Source organism: Natrix helvetica (genome assembly GCF_964273705.1).
Source record: "Natrix helvetica genome assembly, chromosome: 3".
Lineage (NCBI taxonomy): Eukaryota > Metazoa > Chordata > Lepidosauria > Squamata > Natricidae > Natrix > Natrix helvetica.
In genome coordinates this window covers 150,285,701-150,302,340 of record NC_138549.1, presented here as the reverse complement: position 1 = coordinate 150,302,340, position 16,640 = coordinate 150,285,701, and the positions used below count along the sequence as shown (strand labels likewise).

Here is a 16,640-nt window from a genome sequence, read left to right as displayed (position 1 = left end):
AGCCTAGCAGTCTCATTATAAGCCATTCTACTACACACATAACATAAGGGGTCTCAATCTCCATTCCAATAAAAATAATTTAACAAAACACGAAAAAACCCAACAGTAAACCAAACTAATGAAGCAACCATTAACAATCAAATATCCCTTTAAACAAAGTGATTGGTATTGCTTTCTCTCCCCTACAGCCAAGGGGCAAAGTTCATAAGACTCCCACATCAATTTCAGGTCCCCAATTAAATGAGACAGAGATATTTTTCAGCATCTCTGAAAAAGTCAAAGGCTTCTGCAAATAAAAATATTTCTGCGAAGACCATAAGTAAACGTAGTTTTCTCCTGATTTGCTATCTTTCTGCCTGCAAGTGTGGACTCCTCTCCACTTAGATTCTGAATAACAGAATAAGAGTTGGAAGGGACCTTGAAGGTCACCTAGTCCATCCCCCCACACTCAAGCAGGAAACCCTACACCAGGGGTGTCCAAACTTGGGAACTTTAAGACTTGTGGACTTCAATTCCCAGAATTCCCCAGCCAGCAGAGCTGGCTGGGGAATTCTGGGAGTTGAAGTCCACAAGTCTTAAAGTTCCCAAGTTTGGACACCCCTGCCCTACACCATTTCTGACAGATGGCAGTACAGTCTCTTCTTGAAAGCTTCCACAACTTCTGAAGGAAACTTCTGTTCCATGGGTTGATTGTTCTCACTGTCAGAAAATTTCTCCTTATTGAAATTTTCCTTTGCTCTCCTTCCACTTCAAATTCTGGCCGCAGCCCCAGACAGCACGGATCTTTCCAGGGAACTGACTCCCTTTACCCTATTGCGGACGAGAGCATTTCCGTCGCCGCCACTAAACGAGGCAAGGAAAGAAAAGCGGGGAACCAGCTTCATTTTCGTCATCACAGTAGCGCAGCCGTGCCCCCCCACCCGGCCACTTCGTCTTCAAAGTCCGTTGTCTGCCGTATTCCAGTCCGTATTTTCCATCCAGTTTCCCTCCTCCTCTTCCCTGCAGGCCTCACAGTATTTATAATGTATCTTCGGCTTCCAGCCTAACGAAAAGGACCTTTCCGCCTCGTCAGATCGAGGACGGTGGGGGTTGTCTACAGCAATGCCTGCTCGGAACACCCCTTGATGCTTGGGAACACCTCGGCGGTTTCTGTAGCAGAAGAGAAACAGTGGAATGAAAGGCTCGCGCGGAAAGCCTAAGGCTAATCCAGGCTTCCAAGGAGAAGCCGAATCGCGAGCGCTGTGAAGAAGAAAAAAGAGGCGCCGGGGTGGACGACCCAAACGACAGTTGAAGGTCCTACGGGTAGCGAGAGAGCTGCGAGCGAATTAGCGTGGCGAGGGGCGACGGGGCGCTATGGCGTGGAGGGCAGGTAATACAGCTGCCGGGGGCGCGGTTGGGAACTGCCGAAGGGGTTGAAGGCAACTCTCGCCGGGAAGGTATACGCTCGGCGGATTCGCTCCTGTCCCTCGACGGCAAACCCTGAAAGCATATGTCGTAACCCTGGGTGCGGGGAAGGGTGTGTCGTGTGTACCCACCCATAAGCGGGGCTTCGGCGGCACGGAGTGGGCGCCTTGTATCTCATAAGGACCGAGGAGATCTTCTCTGGGCTGCGGTGTCCGTGGCGGCTGATAGGCTCGACCGATCAGCCGCTGCTTCTTCCCATCCTCCCAACAGATCCGCTCCCTGGGAGGATCGACCCGGGAAGCTTATTTATTTATTTATTTATTTATTTTATTTCGCTTGTCACTCATGTACAAGATAACAGGAATAAGGTTAAACATGAAGGAGACCGCGGGAAATGGGTACAAATAAATGGGGACAGTAGGACAGGGCCGGTGCAGTTCGGCTCTGCAAACGTAAAACGGATCGGGCAGAACCGCCCCCCTCCCTCCCCCCAGATCCCGAAATTTGCTTATGGAAAAACCCTGCAACAATATCGGCTGTTCAGCCCTAGTCCTCTAAAACAGCTCAGGGTGGGGGGTGGGGGTGGGGATAGGGTAGCCAGAAGTTATAAATGTCTTGGCCAGTGCCGGTTTTCTTTCGAAAGATGCCTGGCACAACTGGAACAACCAGCTAAGCTGGTTGCTTCAAAAGGGATAGAAAGGGTTGTGGGAAATGGATCCACGAAGGGCTGTGGATTAATGTGTATGGATTACACAAGACCCAGGGTTTGACAAGAGCAGGTTGGTAAGGGAGGTGTTGCTTCTTGTGAGCTCCATAGGGGCGTTTTTGAAAGGCTGCAGTTGACACCGAATGATGAGTTAAAGGGGTCTGGTGTCTCGACCTGCCACACTTATTAAATATTAACTTCTTTTACAGAGGTCATTATAACTGTGTAATTATCGCTATTCATCACTATTCACTAGGCCTTTTCTTGCTCCTAATCTTTTCCATCATACATGTGCCTGGGGCATTAAGAATAGACAGTAGGATGCTAGTAAGTAAATTGATTTCTACAAGTGGTAGACTAGTAAAATCTGCCATGGTTTTTTTTCCTGAAATGGGAGTCTCCGTCTTAAGGTATTTCAGCATAGGGATTTAGCCATCAGTTTTAATACTTAAATAAGAGATCTAGTACACCAACATGTTCACCCAGATTAGATGATATATAGACTGTTGGGAACTGAATGTGTGCAAGCCTCTTTCCTATTACAACATAGCACTAAAGAGCTTGAACAGAGGGTTTTTTTTCCTTACTGGAAAACTATGGAAATAATACAGTGAATACAGTTTTTGACAGTTGTATATTGTGGATGACTTCAGTTCTATATGTGTGGAAACTTAATGTTTTAGAAAAATCAAGAGGCAAATTATTCCTGCTGATATATTTATGATTATCCTTTCTGTTTCCATATCTGAGGTATCTCCTTTAATTTTTGAAACCAGTTGGTGGAATAAGTAGAAGTGCATTGAACATTGAAGTACAAGGAAAAATGCATTTGTAAATAAGATTTGTGTCCAGTATATTATAGAGATAAAAGAAAAAGTTGAGACTACCAAGATAGTTGGATTCCACAGATTTAACTGTTGGGATTGTGCACTAAAATTTATAGTCCAGATGTCAATAAAGAAATCAGAGATTGTGGCAATCTTAAATAATAGTTTATTATAATTGAAGGCCCTCTCTTACTTTTATGTGAATTTTACTATTTACCTTTTTGAATTTAAGAAGAGGTTTTCTGTTCCAAATTGTATAGTTCTAGGGAATTTTGGTAATTTATCTGTTTCAACTCCATATATTCTTTCTTCCAGCTCTGTTTCAATCCTCTGATTAACTATGTTTCATACAAAGAATATTTACATGAATGCACTTCTTTAAATGCACCCGAAGGCTGCAGTTGGTTCAGAATGCGGCCGCGCGGACAATTTTGGGAGCTACTAGATACTCCCACATAACACCTTTGCTGCGCGGGCTGCACTGGCTACCTGTGGCTTTTCGGGTGCGTTTCAAGGTGTTGGTCATCATCTTTAAAGCGCTCCATGGCACAGGACCTAGTTATTTGCGGGATCATATCCTGCCCCATACATCCCTTCGACCGATTCGCTCTCACAGAGAGGGACTCCTCCGGGTGCCGTCCACTAGGCAATGCCAGCGGGCGACGCCCAGGAGTAGGGTCTTCTCTGTGATGGGCCCGACCCTTTGGAATGACCTCCCCCCAGATATCAGGACTATCATCGACCTCCGCTCCTTCCGTAAGAAACTAAAGACCCACCTGTTCAATCTAGCCGGCCTGGCCTAACTCCTAATTCCCAATTTTAGTTCCTCAAGTCTGCATTTTTTAAATTTTCTAGGGGTATACTTTTAGTTGTTTTTTAATTTAATTTTTACTCTTTGTACAGTTGTATGAGGTTTAATTCATTTTTAAGGGTATGGGATATTCGTCTTTTGTAGTCGTTTTAATGACACACCTGTACACCGCCCCGAGTCCCTTCGGGGAGAGGGGGCGGTCTAGAAATATTGAAAATAAATAAATAAATAAATATTACTCCACAATTGACAATAACCTTTATAACAATAATTCCTTCTGGTATCATTTTGACTTCAGTATACATGAATGTCTTGGTATTTTTTTTAAAAAAATATAATTTGCCAATGAAAACCAGTTTGATGCAGTGGTTAAGGCATCTGGCTATAAACAAGAAACAATGCGTTCTAATCCCACTTTATGCATGAAGCCAGTTGGGGCCAGTCACTTTCTCTCTTCCTAAGAAAAAGGAAGGCAAAATATTGCCAAGAAACTGTAGTGACTAATCCAGATAATCTCCAGAAGACAGCACTGATTTGAAGGTACCAAAAATGCTAATAAGTCACAGGGGAAAAGTTGTTAGTTATATTTGGTCTTGTCTCATGAAGTAATTATTTGAGGTGAATATACTTCACCTGTATTGCTTTCGTGACCAAGATAGTTTGCAGTGTATTGTTTCTGATACATAGATAAATTTCAACCTATTGCTAAGACCCTCAACAACAAACTTTCATTTTCTTTAAGGGAAGAAAGTCTATCTAGCTACACTGAACATCAAAGCTACAAAAAAAGGAAAAGGTTTCTCTCAATGAAATTGCATGCCCTAGGGTAAGAGATTTAAGTAATTTTCATTCATTTGCAGCAAAAATAAAATATTGCTGCATTATTTGATTTTTAGCTCCTATAAAAAATGGAAATTTAGTTTTACTGATATATGGTGGAATAAAAAGGGACTGAAACCTGGTTTAAGATGAAAATCCTGATTCATAATATTTATCCATTTATCTGAAGACTTGATTTTATTGAAGAATAACAAGCTTCCTTGCCAAAAGGGGGAAATGCCTCCTTTTCCTTTCCTGCTTTTGGAAGATCATAAATGAATCTAGTATTTATTTCTGTTATTTCCATATATTTATGTTATATGTTATTTCTCACTCAATGAAAGTGTATAGCTTCTATTCATATGGCTTGCATTTCTGAGAATTCAGATTATTGAACAAGATCCTTCTGGTTTTAACTTTTTCAGCTCTTCTTGATAGCTCATGTTCTTCTGGTAGATTTTGGGAGAATGTTAGGTAAAAGCATTACATGGTTTCTTGTCCCCAAATATTTAGAACAAGTAAATGGAAAATGTAGGCCTCTCTTGCTCAGTGTTCATGAAAACTTTGTAGGACGTGGCCAAGTATAAAGGAGAACTAATCATGATCTGTTTCATGCCACTCCCAGATGATCTCATGAGATTGGCATGTAAATGTCTCCAAGTGGCAACGAAATAGGAATTAAGTTTGTAATGGATGATATATGCTAAAGAATGTGGAGAAGAAAGTGAACAGGCATGCACTGCAAAGTTATTGTTTTCATTGTTCTTGTACTTTGAAGTTAATGCAAATTTGATAATTTGAATGTTCCTATTAAATCTTTCCTGATGACTTCAGTGTAAGATACAAGGAAATATCAGATGATCAGTAGTACAGTATGTCTAATTAATGACAACACAGTGAATCTTGGGTAATCTAAAAAAACAGAGTTAGAGATGAATAGTACTTGATAGGAAATCCTACTATAATGAGATTGGAATTTTGAAAAAACCTCCCAGAAGACAGTGGCACAGTACTACCATATTAGTAGCAAGAAATTTGCAAAATCACTAAGAGTTGAACTGGATGAATCACTTGGGCTGGCTCATACTTAAGTGATGATCAATATGCAATTGTTATTCAACATAACATGTTTTATAATACACCAGAAATACCTAGTGTTTTGCTGATTTTACATAAAGTAGTAAAAATTGAATTGTGTCAAATCCAAGCTGCTTCTCACTTTGGAAAAAATTATAAATGAGCGATAGGCTTCTAATTCCCGTAAACCTCTGCATCTCAGATGCTGGATTCCAACATTAGGAAGGAAACATTTAGATCTCTGATTCCTATACAATGATAGATCATAATGTTGTTTGTTTATTTTGGTTTAACATGTGTGATCTAACTTACCTTGCTCAATTAGCTGTGAAAAAACCCTCACAGTATGGCTCTCTGTTTTGTTATGAAAATGTCTTTCCAACAGCTACAGTAGTGAGCAAAGCCATTCATACTGTAGCTGGATTCATGCATCATATCCTAAACTTCACAATACAGCAAACAGCCAACTCATATTACAGCTTGGCTCCTACATCATGCTTAATGATAATATGAATAAACCATAATTTCCTAGTTTGATAGTAATAAAGCATGATTTATAAACCATGATGGTTAGATTTATACAACACTTTAAATCAAGACTACCTCAACAGAACTCAGTGTGTGTGTTCACAGTTTAATAGATTCACACATCATTTTACCAGGATTTTAAATTACAGGTTTTTGGAGAAACTATAACATCCTATAAAATGCTAAGCCTGGGTGTGCGTGTTATTTATTTTATTAGATTACGTCCTGCCTTTCCTGTAAGAGTTCATAGCATTCCTTCTCCCAAATTCCTCCATAGCAACAATCCTATGGGTAGGTTGGGTTGTGGGAATATTCAAAAACCACAATATGGTGAACTATGATTGAGTCCCCTTATTTTGTTAGCATTTCATTTGGAAATTAAAAGTTAGTTTTTAGTTCTGCCCAAAGCTCAGAAGCTAGTAAGATAGTTCTGTATGTGAGAGGGCCATTCTCTTTCTCCCTGGCTCCCAGTTTTTGTTTTTAGCACTTTCATTTTTCCCTTGTCATCTAAGTTGAGCAGCATTTATTTACATTTTAAAAATGATGCATATAGATTTTCAACCTATCTATGACATTGTCGTATAGCTAAATCAATATTTACTCCACATAGTTGATGATGCAGGTCTGATAATGAGAAATCATGTCTTTAAATCCTGTTTAGTTAATTTAGGTTCATTTAAGCCAGGTAGTCCTCGACTTATAACCATTCTTTTAGTGACTGTTCAAAAAAGTGAAAGCGGCATGACCAGTTCTCACACATACAACATCCCCATGGTCACATGATCTGGCTGCTTGATAACTAGCATATATTTACAACAGTTATAGCATTCCAGGGTCATGTGGTCGCCATTTTCAACCTTCCCAGCTGGCTTCTGACCAGCAAAATTAATGGGAAAACAAATATGATGAACAACAACATGATTAACTTAACAACTGCAGTGTTTTGCTTAACAACCATGGCCAAAAAAGGTTGCAAAATGGGGCACAACTCAATTAACAACTGCTTTGCTTAGCAATAAAAATGTTGGGGTCAATTGTGATCATACACCTGTACTGGCTCTTATATTGGACAGTTCTCTATCAGCGATAATATTTGAGGAGAAAAGGAAAGCACAGCACTTCTTGTAAATTAGGTTTATCCCCCCCCCCCCCCCCCCAGTTATAGCAACTTCATTGCAATAAGGAACATGTGTAGAGAATATATTTCCAATTTAGGAAGTTGTTGTCATTCATATTTGGGAAGTTTTCACACTTTGATCATAATGGGAATTGTTTTTGGACTTTTTCAAGTGTATACTCAAAAGCAAGGGACCCAGATATATTGAAGAAGTTGTAGACAACAGAAAAATGTGCTGATGCAAATGTTCTATGCCCATTCTATCCACTGTCTTGGAAAAATTGCTAAAATTTTCTGTTGCAAAAAATTGTGACTAGGGATTTGGGGATACAATTAACATCCTGATCACCAGGATCATGTACTGTCTCCAGAGGCTGCTTATTGTCTCAGCAGGCCATACTGGAACATATATGGCTTGTTTCCCAAACTACTTACCTATGTCGTAGCTCAAAAATTCCAAAATCATCACGACACCATTTTTAATGCACAAATGCCGAAGCTTGTCACTCTCATTCTCTATCCCATCTCTGCCAAGCATCTACTTTTTATTTAAGTTATTGTAGGTTATTGTAGGTAAGTTCTGGATTTCTGCTGGATTGTTTTAGTAAGCAATGCAAATGTAAAACAAAACCCGCCAAAATGTGTTACTGACCTGTCCTTTTTTCCCTCTCTTCCTTTTCTGTCAAGATTTTCTTGAACACTATTCCCAAGTTTTATGAAGACTGATTACCTGGTTGGTGAACAGCTGAATGTGTAGAGGAGAAATTTCATACTGTGACGTGGATTGCTGCCATCACTGTGACATCCTGATCCCCAGGCATCATGTACTGTCTCCAGTGGTTACTGCCCGTCCTCCTCATTCCAAAGCCCCTCAACCCAGCCTTGTGGTTCAGTCACTCAATGTTCATGGGCTTCTACCTTCTAAGTTTTCTGTTGGAGCGGAAACCTTGCACAATCTGTGCCTTGGTCTTCTTGGCTGCTCTGTTTCTCATCTGCTACAGCTGCTGGGGGAATTGTTTCTTATACCACTGCTCTGGTTCCCAACTGCCGGACTCTGCTCATGATCCCGATGTAGTTGGCACCTAAAATCATCTACTTGGTTGCACTCCCCCCCCCCCCCTTTTCAAAGGACGGTTTCATGGGAAGGAGGGAATATAAGGCATGCGATTGGAGTGTACCTGTTTCGGTTAAAATGTTTCATTCATGATTATCCGCACTTCCATAATCTTCCTGTACAATTTGACAAAAGTTGTTATTCGTAATAGCTGACAGTGCTGTCTGTTTGAGGGTTTGAAGCAGAGCTGCTAATGGGTGCCATCCCTTCCTTTGGTATTATCATTTGAGTTTGGTCCTTCCATTTCCAATTTGGTGGTGAAGAGACCCGGTGAATGTTGTCTAATGTCAAATCAGAAGATAGCTATCCATCCTTTGGAACACGAGTGTCTGATCTTTTTGAAACAGTTGGAAAGCTGTTTCTCCACCCTGGGTTCAGTAGAGCGCTTGTGCTTCTCATGGTCTTCAGCTGAAGGGGAACTTATCAAGTGGTTAATAAGCCCGACAGCACCTGGAGCCAGAGGCTGCTTAATATCTCAGCAGGCCATCCTGGAACATGTATACTGCCCATTTCCCAAACTACTCATCTATGTCATAGCTCAAAAATTCCAAAGTCATCACGATGCCATTTTTAATGCACAAATGCTGAAGCTTCTCTCTCTCTCCCTCTCTCTCTCTCTTGTTCTTCCTCCCTCTTCCCCACCTATGCCAAACATCTACTTTCTATGGAGGACCCTGAATTGGAAAGAAAGCATGCACTACTGTAAAGCTTGGGGAAATCTTTTATTATTATTATATTGCTTTTGAATTTTAAGCTGCCAGTGTTTCTAGCTTGAAAAAGCAATCGGGGATGAATCCGTATACCAGGTCTGGTTTCTCCATACCAAGGTGGGGCTTTCAGTGGAGTAATGTGCTGCTTTTTTCTTTTAGGCCAAAAGTATTATGTTATCACAAGCAAGTGAGCCTGTGTTCACATATATAGGTGAAAGAAAGCAACATCTGTTTAGGCTGCATATCTTCATAGGATTCTGTGAAGCCATTTTTCTAGTGGTACTTGGCTCATGGTTTTATTCTTCTCTCCTTTTCTCCACCAAGACTTTGCTTTCTATCCTCCTCAAGAGCTAATCGCTGGTGTGAAGTTATAAGGTAGCCGGAGGAAAAAGCAAACAGATACTTTTTCTGTTACTTTCCAAAGTTATTTTCTCATTTGTCTCTACACAATCTTCTTTGGAAGAATATTGCTGAAAAGGCATTTTTGTCTCTCTCAAAGGACATGGAACTGAAAATCCAGTCGTGAAACCTCAGTAGTTTTTTTTTTTAATTATTTTGTTGGTTTGTTCATTGCACAGCTGTTCAACAGATTTAATAAAGCTTTATAAACTTTGGTCTGTGGATTAGTGCCATTTATGATGCAGTCACATTTTCACTGGACTAAGACCTTTGCTTTCGGGGCAGCTTATCTTTTTCACAACTTCCTAAAGCCATTTTTATTTCCAAAGTGATTTGGTTGCAAACCAAGTAAATTTTCATGTGCCAATCTAGACATTGACCTGACCAATTTCTCAAAATGTTCCAGTGACTCTGTATGTTGATATGGAAAACAGTAGAGCTTACTGGACCATAATGGGTAACAGAAACTATTTTCTTCCTTAATTGGCTTTCCTAATTTTCTAACAGTACAGGGAGTGCTCATGACCACAATTGGCACCGTAACATCATTCGCTGTTAAGTGAGCCATGTCTGACTTCACAACTTTTTTGTCATGGTTGTTAAGCAAATCACACAGTCATTAAGCAAATCTGGCATTCCTCTTCCTCCCCTGCCCCCTGATTTTGCTTGTCAAAAGTTGACTGAGAAGGTTGCAAAATGGTGATTAAGTGACTCCGGGATACTGCAACTATTAGAAATACTTGCTGTGTCCAATGTGGCTAAAATTGGGCAGCCAATTTTGGTGGAGTATAGATCGCATTGATCTTCCTTGTTTTTTTGTAGTGTAAGAACTGCTTGAATTGTGCATAAGTAATAGCCTATCCTCAATAGTTTTTCTAAAAAAAATATTTTTCCTGATTATTTATTTATAGGACATAAGCTGATCCTATGTTTTCTCTGACACTTTTTTCTTCTTCAAAATTCTACATTAGCAGTTTCTTTTTCTGCCCCAGAAGGCTCATAAACAAAACTATACATTATTGTAACAACTTATCTCTCTTGCGGCTGATTTGCCTGACATCAATGTGAAATTCTCTTGATATTGGCATATTGCGGGAATTTGTAGATGTTAATCAAGAAAGAAAAGAGTTGGTGATATAGCAAGAGTGGTAGATTATAAAACACAGGTTTAAATTATAAAATTTAATTTTTGATAATTATGTAGCATTTCTAAGGTTTTGAAATACATATCCTTGCTATAAATTTTATTTCTTTTTAAGGCTGGGCAAAATTTTGTTTCACATTTTAGAAAAACATAGTTGCATGAGTTTGTGTGCTAGTAGCAGAAAACTGTCTTTGACAATAATTACAGGGAAGCTGTCTTTTACTATTGATTGAACTTTATTCTCTGTCAATAGTAAAAGATATGTTTAAAGATCGAGACAATCCTATTCGTTTATAAATATTTTAGGTAGCTTCACTGATCACCTCAGTGAAATAATCCTGCATTTTGTTGGGGCACGTAACATTTCCTCCAGCTTTTCCCACAATTACCAGAGGACACGCAGAGCCCTCTCTCTGGGCATGCGCGCCATCGACAGTTGCTCTTCTGGTTTCTGACGCATACATACCCAGAGCGCTGGAAAACAGTCCGGAAACAGCCTGAAAGCGCCCCTAAAAACAACCTGAAAACAGGCATGTGCACGCCAGCCAGCTGGTCTTCAGGTTTCGTGTACATGCACACGCATGCATGCACAATTTGGTTTGGGCACCCAGTGCCGAACAGGTTTGCCATCACTGCCCTATGTGGTAGTTTGGGCAGAAAAATGACTGGTTCAGAGTCAAAGGATGAGGGTGGACATGAACCTGGATCTCTATAGTAGCAGTCAATTTAATTTCTCACTAGCGTTGGCAAATCTATCAAAAGGTGACATGCCGCTATCTTTTGGGTGACACATCTGCGTTCACCAGCACTCCAGGCTTATTCTTAAAAACTCACCCTGTTCTCACGCAACTTGTGGAGGTTGCACAAGAACGGGTTGTGATCTCATGCTGCCTCCAAAGCCCTTGGAAGTCATGCAAGAGCACAGTCCTCTGGGGCCTCTGCAAATCATGAAAGGTTTTGGGGCACGGTTTCATGTGGTTTTCGAACACTGCAGAATAGCCCCAAAGTGGGTTCAAGGACAAAGGCCTCGTGCAACTTCAAGCAGCGTCAGCTAGGTCACAGGAGCCTGTCAACAGAAGGAGAACACTGCCTGAAAGTAAGCGGCATGCAGCCAGGTCCTGTGGAATGCTGGACTTCAGGGAAATGGCATTTTGGGAAACAGCTCAAGGCAGCCCTTGATCTACACCTGTGATTGCAAACCTATAGCACGCATGCCAGACGTGGCACACACGCCACTAGCATCTGCTCTTCTGGTTTCCAATCTTTGTGGGTGCCAGACCGCTGGAAAATGGCCTGAAGAAAAGAGTTAACCGGCCAAATTAACCAGCCAAACTGGTAGTAAAAAAAACAAAACTGAGCCGTGCAATTGTTGGAAGCTTTACACGCACACATACACACACACCTTTTTAAAGGCATTTTTCCCCTGCCTATTCGTTTGAACCATCAGGGGAAAAAAAGATTGAAAAAGTGTCTGTGTGTGTGTGTGGGGGGGATCTTCCATGATCACGTAACTCAGCTGTGAGCCGCGCGATGGTTGGAAGCTTTTTTTTCTCACTTTTTAAAAATATTTTATTAAATAAAAAAGATACATTAATTTGCAAAGATTTGTGAGAGCATCTCCAACTTTTGTGTGTTGTGGGTTTAAACAGACCTCTTTACTTATTTCTTCTGTTGGAAGAAATGTCCATCTGGGTTCAGTTCCAAGTGGGGAAAAAGACATTGGAAACACGGAGATGGAAATTGGAAAGGTGGCTTAATGGTGGACAGGATCACAAGCCTTGGCGAAGAAAAAAGGGGACAGATGATGAGAGTGCCTAGGTTTTTTGCCCTCTCTGGGCTTTTGAATTTGAGCTTGTATTCTGATTGATTGTCAGACTCCCATGGGGCCATGCAGGGGCAACTCTCTAGGCTGTTCTGTGTCCCAGGCTTGGTTGAGCCTTGCTGGGTGATGATGTAACGAAAGGGATTTGGGATGCCTATTATGGCTTTGCCTGAAGGAGGTAGCTCTTTGTTATGTAGAATAGACTGGCTCAGGCCTTAATTTCCCACTGACAAAGGGGTTTGTGTGCGTGTGTGTGTGCTGAATTTCGGCCTCCCTTTTAGAGGAGAGATCCTGCCCTTTTAATATTCCCTGAAATATCTAAATGGTGAGATGACAGGGAAGATAGAGATCACAAAGGGAACTAGACAAGGATATCCACTATCCCCATTATTATTTATACTGACACTAGAGATTTTGAATAGAGAAATACGACAAAATAAAGAGGTAAAAGGGATGAGGGTCAAGAAAGAAGAATATAAATTACAGGCATTCGCAGATGATTTGATGTTTATTATGGAAGCCAATAGAAACGGGGCCAAAACTAGTCGAAATAATAGAAGAATATGGAGAAGTATTGGGCTTGAAGATTAATAAAGATAAAACAAAGATTCTAGTGAAAAATATGATGGAAAAACAGAAAAGAGAATTGATGGGGAAACGACATACAGGTGGTGAAAAAAGTGAAATATTTGGGTATTCAATTGACATCAAGATGTGTAACACTAAAGGAGGATAACTATTATAAGGTAAGAACTAATAGAAATAGATATTTTAACAGAAAGGGGGGAACTAAAACAAAAACGAATTAGAAAAACAGGATTAATATAGGATGGTTTGTACAATTGCAAATACAATCAAGATATGAAAAAGATAAAAGGGAATACAGTTTTAATTTGGGAAGTTTGGAGTTGGATAAGATACTTATGAGAACAGAAGAAAAAATAATTAAGAAACTATTTAGCTACCTACTAAGAATTAGGTTAGAAGAAGAAGTGTTTAAAGAGACAATGATAACCTGGGCGAGGAATTTTGGTTACACAATTGAGCTAGAAAAGTGGCAACAGCTATGGGAAAGGAACTATAAATTAACCATGTCAATAGCTTACAAAGAAAACTTATACAAAATGTTTTATAGATGGCACGTGTCACTGGAAAAACTAGCAAAGATGTTTAAAGATAAATCCGTGAAATGTTAGAAGTGTCAACAAGCAATAGGTTCCTATTATCATATGTGGTGCACATGTGCAGAAGCAAGGAAATACTGGACTAAGATAAAAGTATGGCTAAAGAAAATGTTACAACAAGAAGTAGAATTTAGACCAGAGATATTTTTGCAAGGTATTATTCCAGACAAATTTAAGAAAGATGATATTTGATTATACATGTAACTACAGCAGCAAGAATCGTATTTGCCCCAAATTGAAAATTAAATAAACTACCAACAGATGAAGAGATAGTAAAAAAGATATTAGATTGTGCAGAGGTGAACAGATTGACAATGAAAATAAAGGATAAAGAGGAATCGGAGTACTTCAAGACATGAGGAAGATTTTATGATTGGCTAGAGAAAGCAAACTAGAAAAGAAAGTAGGAAGAAGATACAGAACCCAGGCGATGTACTGTTACGGAAAAGTGGGGGAAGAAGGGGGAAACAGAAAAGAAAAGATTAAATACATAAGTATATATATATAATAGATACAAAGAGGGGGAAGGAATATAATTAGGATAGATTAGCGAAGGTAAGGGAACAAGAAAAGATACCAATTATATTTGGGTTTGTGAAAATACCATCCCAAGAAAACATAAACTGAGACCCGAAAGAGACACCTATAATAATAGAAAAGAAAGAGAGAGAGGAGGAGAGAATGAAAGGAAGATGGGGGAAAGAAGAAAGAGGTAAGGAGAGGAGGATGGTAGGGAAATGAGAAGGAGAGAGGGTGGATAGGGGAAGAGGAAGAATAGGAGTAGGAGAAAGGGAAGGGAAGAAGGAAGGGAAAGGAGAGGAGGAAGAATGGAGGGAGGGAGAAAAGAAAGGGAAAATAAGGTGGTGTTACAACAGGAGGAAGGGATGGTAAACAAAGCAACCCAAACTCTATACCTATATTATAACCTATAAAATGGAATAACAAATGTATAAGAATGTTAAAAGTAAAGAAGAAAAATAATTATGTGAATGTATACTTAAGATGGTATGTAAGAGAATAAAAAAATGTTCTGGCAAAAGAAAAAAATTGTAAATGTAATACCAGCAAACCAATGAAACAATTAAAATAAATGATGGAAGTGCAAAAAAAAACATTCCCTGAAATATCTCATTTTCCTAGGAGAGGGGTGGGTGCTAACTTCCTACACTTCCAATTGCATTCTGTGTTTTCTCTTGGAAGGTAAGGTAGCTGGGGTGAAGATCTAATCGGATCCCACAGTTACAAGGCTAACAGATGGGGAGAACCCGGAAAGAATGAGCAACAGCAACAAAGACTAAAAGGGGAAAAAAGGGGCTAAAGGACAATAATTACTTTCTTCCAGCAGGAGCTAAACCAAAGGGAGGAATGTGGTGAGAACCACAAGAAGGAAAGAGTAAGGAGTGAATAGAAAGGAATCTTCCAAATTATTCCGATTGGAGTAGAATTATGTATGCTGTTATTTCAATACTCCATTCTTCTGTTATAGATTGGCCTTGTTCCCATTATGATATGTTGTTGTGTAGGAAGTTATCACCCAGCCCTCTCCCAGAAAAATGAAATATCCTAGGAAATATTGATAAGGCAGAATATTATATTTTCCTGGATGTGAAAAGGAAGAAACATGTTTTAAATTGAGAATAGCTCCTTGTAGCTTCCTGCCTCCACCCACTTTGTCAATGGGCCATTAAGAAGACCAAGCCAGTCCCTTTACATAATAAAGAGTTCTCCCCTTCAGCTCCAGGGGGTTGGGAATGAAGGCATGATAATATAAGCCTTTACTCAACTCCCCACATGGCATCTGAGAACTCTGAGAATTCAACCAAACCTGGACTCAGCCTAGAGCCATGATGGCGAACCTATGGCACGCGTGCCACAAGTGGCACACGGAGCCATTTGTCAGGGCACGCGATGCGCTGCCCTGTCAGCTGGCCAGCGCGCATGCGCACGCTGGCCAGCTTAGTTCATCTTTTTAAAAGCTATTTTTCGCCTTCCCCAGGCTCCAGAGGCTTTATAGAAGCCTGGCGAGGGCGAAAAGAGCCTCCCCCTCCCCCCCAGAGGCTTCAGGGACCGTCCCTGAAGCCTTCGGAACGCTTAAAATCACCCTCCAAGCAAACCGGAAGTGACTTCCGGGTTGCTCGGAGGGTGGTTTTAAGCGTTCCGAAGGCTTCAGGGAAGCCTCTGGACAGTCCCTGAAGCCTCTGGAGGGCCTCCGGGGCGTCGGGGGAGGCTCTTTTCGCCCTCCCCAGGCTCCTATAAAGCCCCTGGAGCATGAGGAGGGCAAAAAAAAACATGTAAAAATGGGGGGGTCTCACGTTTTGCGCGCATGAGCACTGGGGGGGGTCACGCGTTGCATTATGGGTGCGGCACGCCTGCACTCGACCCCCCTGCGCTCCCCCCTCTTGTGGCACGCGAGCCAAAAAAGGTTCGCCATCACTGGCCTAGAGAGTTGCCCCTGCATGGGCCCATGTGAGTCTGACAACCAATCAGAATACATTTCTTACACAGGAACAGGAAACAGAGAGATGGGACTGAACAGGTTATAAAAAAACTAGCAAGCCCCTCCATCGTCCCTTCTCTTCTTCTCCACCAACATTGAAGCATGTGATCACCTTTTCGGTTCAGGGCTCAGGCCATGTGGTCCTGTCCACCATTAAAACCATCTTTCCAAGCAGCCTCCATGTCTCCAGTGTCTTTTTCCCCACTTGGAGCCAAACCCAGAAGGACATTTCTTTCATCAGTTGTTCAGGAATGATGGGGTTTTTTTAACCTGATGTGCTCTGCCCAACTGAGTGACTTAGTGCTTTAGACTTTTAGAGAAGTTTGCAAAAACTTTATTCTTTCCAGAGTATTGATGCTTGGGAATAGATCCCAAACCAACAGGCTCTCCATTCCAATGCAGATTATATAGTTGCCCTTGTTTTAACCAACTCTGGGAAACAGTGGTGGGATTCAAAAATTTTTACTACTGTTTCTGTGAG

The 16,640-nt window shown here is 40.8% G+C and overlaps 1 protein-coding gene across 7 annotated transcripts; it reads left to right on the top strand.

Moving 5' to 3' along the window:
- The first annotated feature begins 1,040 nt into the window (after positions 1-1,040).
- BLCAP (BLCAP apoptosis inducing factor) lies at positions 1,041-9,726 on the top strand. 7 transcript variants are annotated; one of them, XM_081948610.1, is made up of 4 exons: positions 1,041-1,369; positions 4,491-4,574; positions 6,390-6,463; positions 7,977-9,726. In XM_081948610.1, exon 4 carries the CDS (start codon positions 8,112-8,114, stop codon positions 8,373-8,375), a length of 264 nt encoding a protein of 87 aa, XP_081804736.1. In that variant the 5' UTR covers positions 1,041-1,369; positions 4,491-4,574; positions 6,390-6,463; positions 7,977-8,111; the 3' UTR covers positions 8,376-9,726. The 7 variants fall into 7 exon arrangements, with proteins under 7 accessions (XP_081804736.1, XP_081804739.1, XP_081804733.1 ...); XM_081948611.1 differs by lacking the exon at positions 1,041-1,369 and adding an exon at positions 1,418-1,436; XM_081948613.1 differs by lacking the exon at positions 4,491-4,574.
- The last annotated feature ends 6,914 nt before the right edge of the window (positions 9,727-16,640 follow it).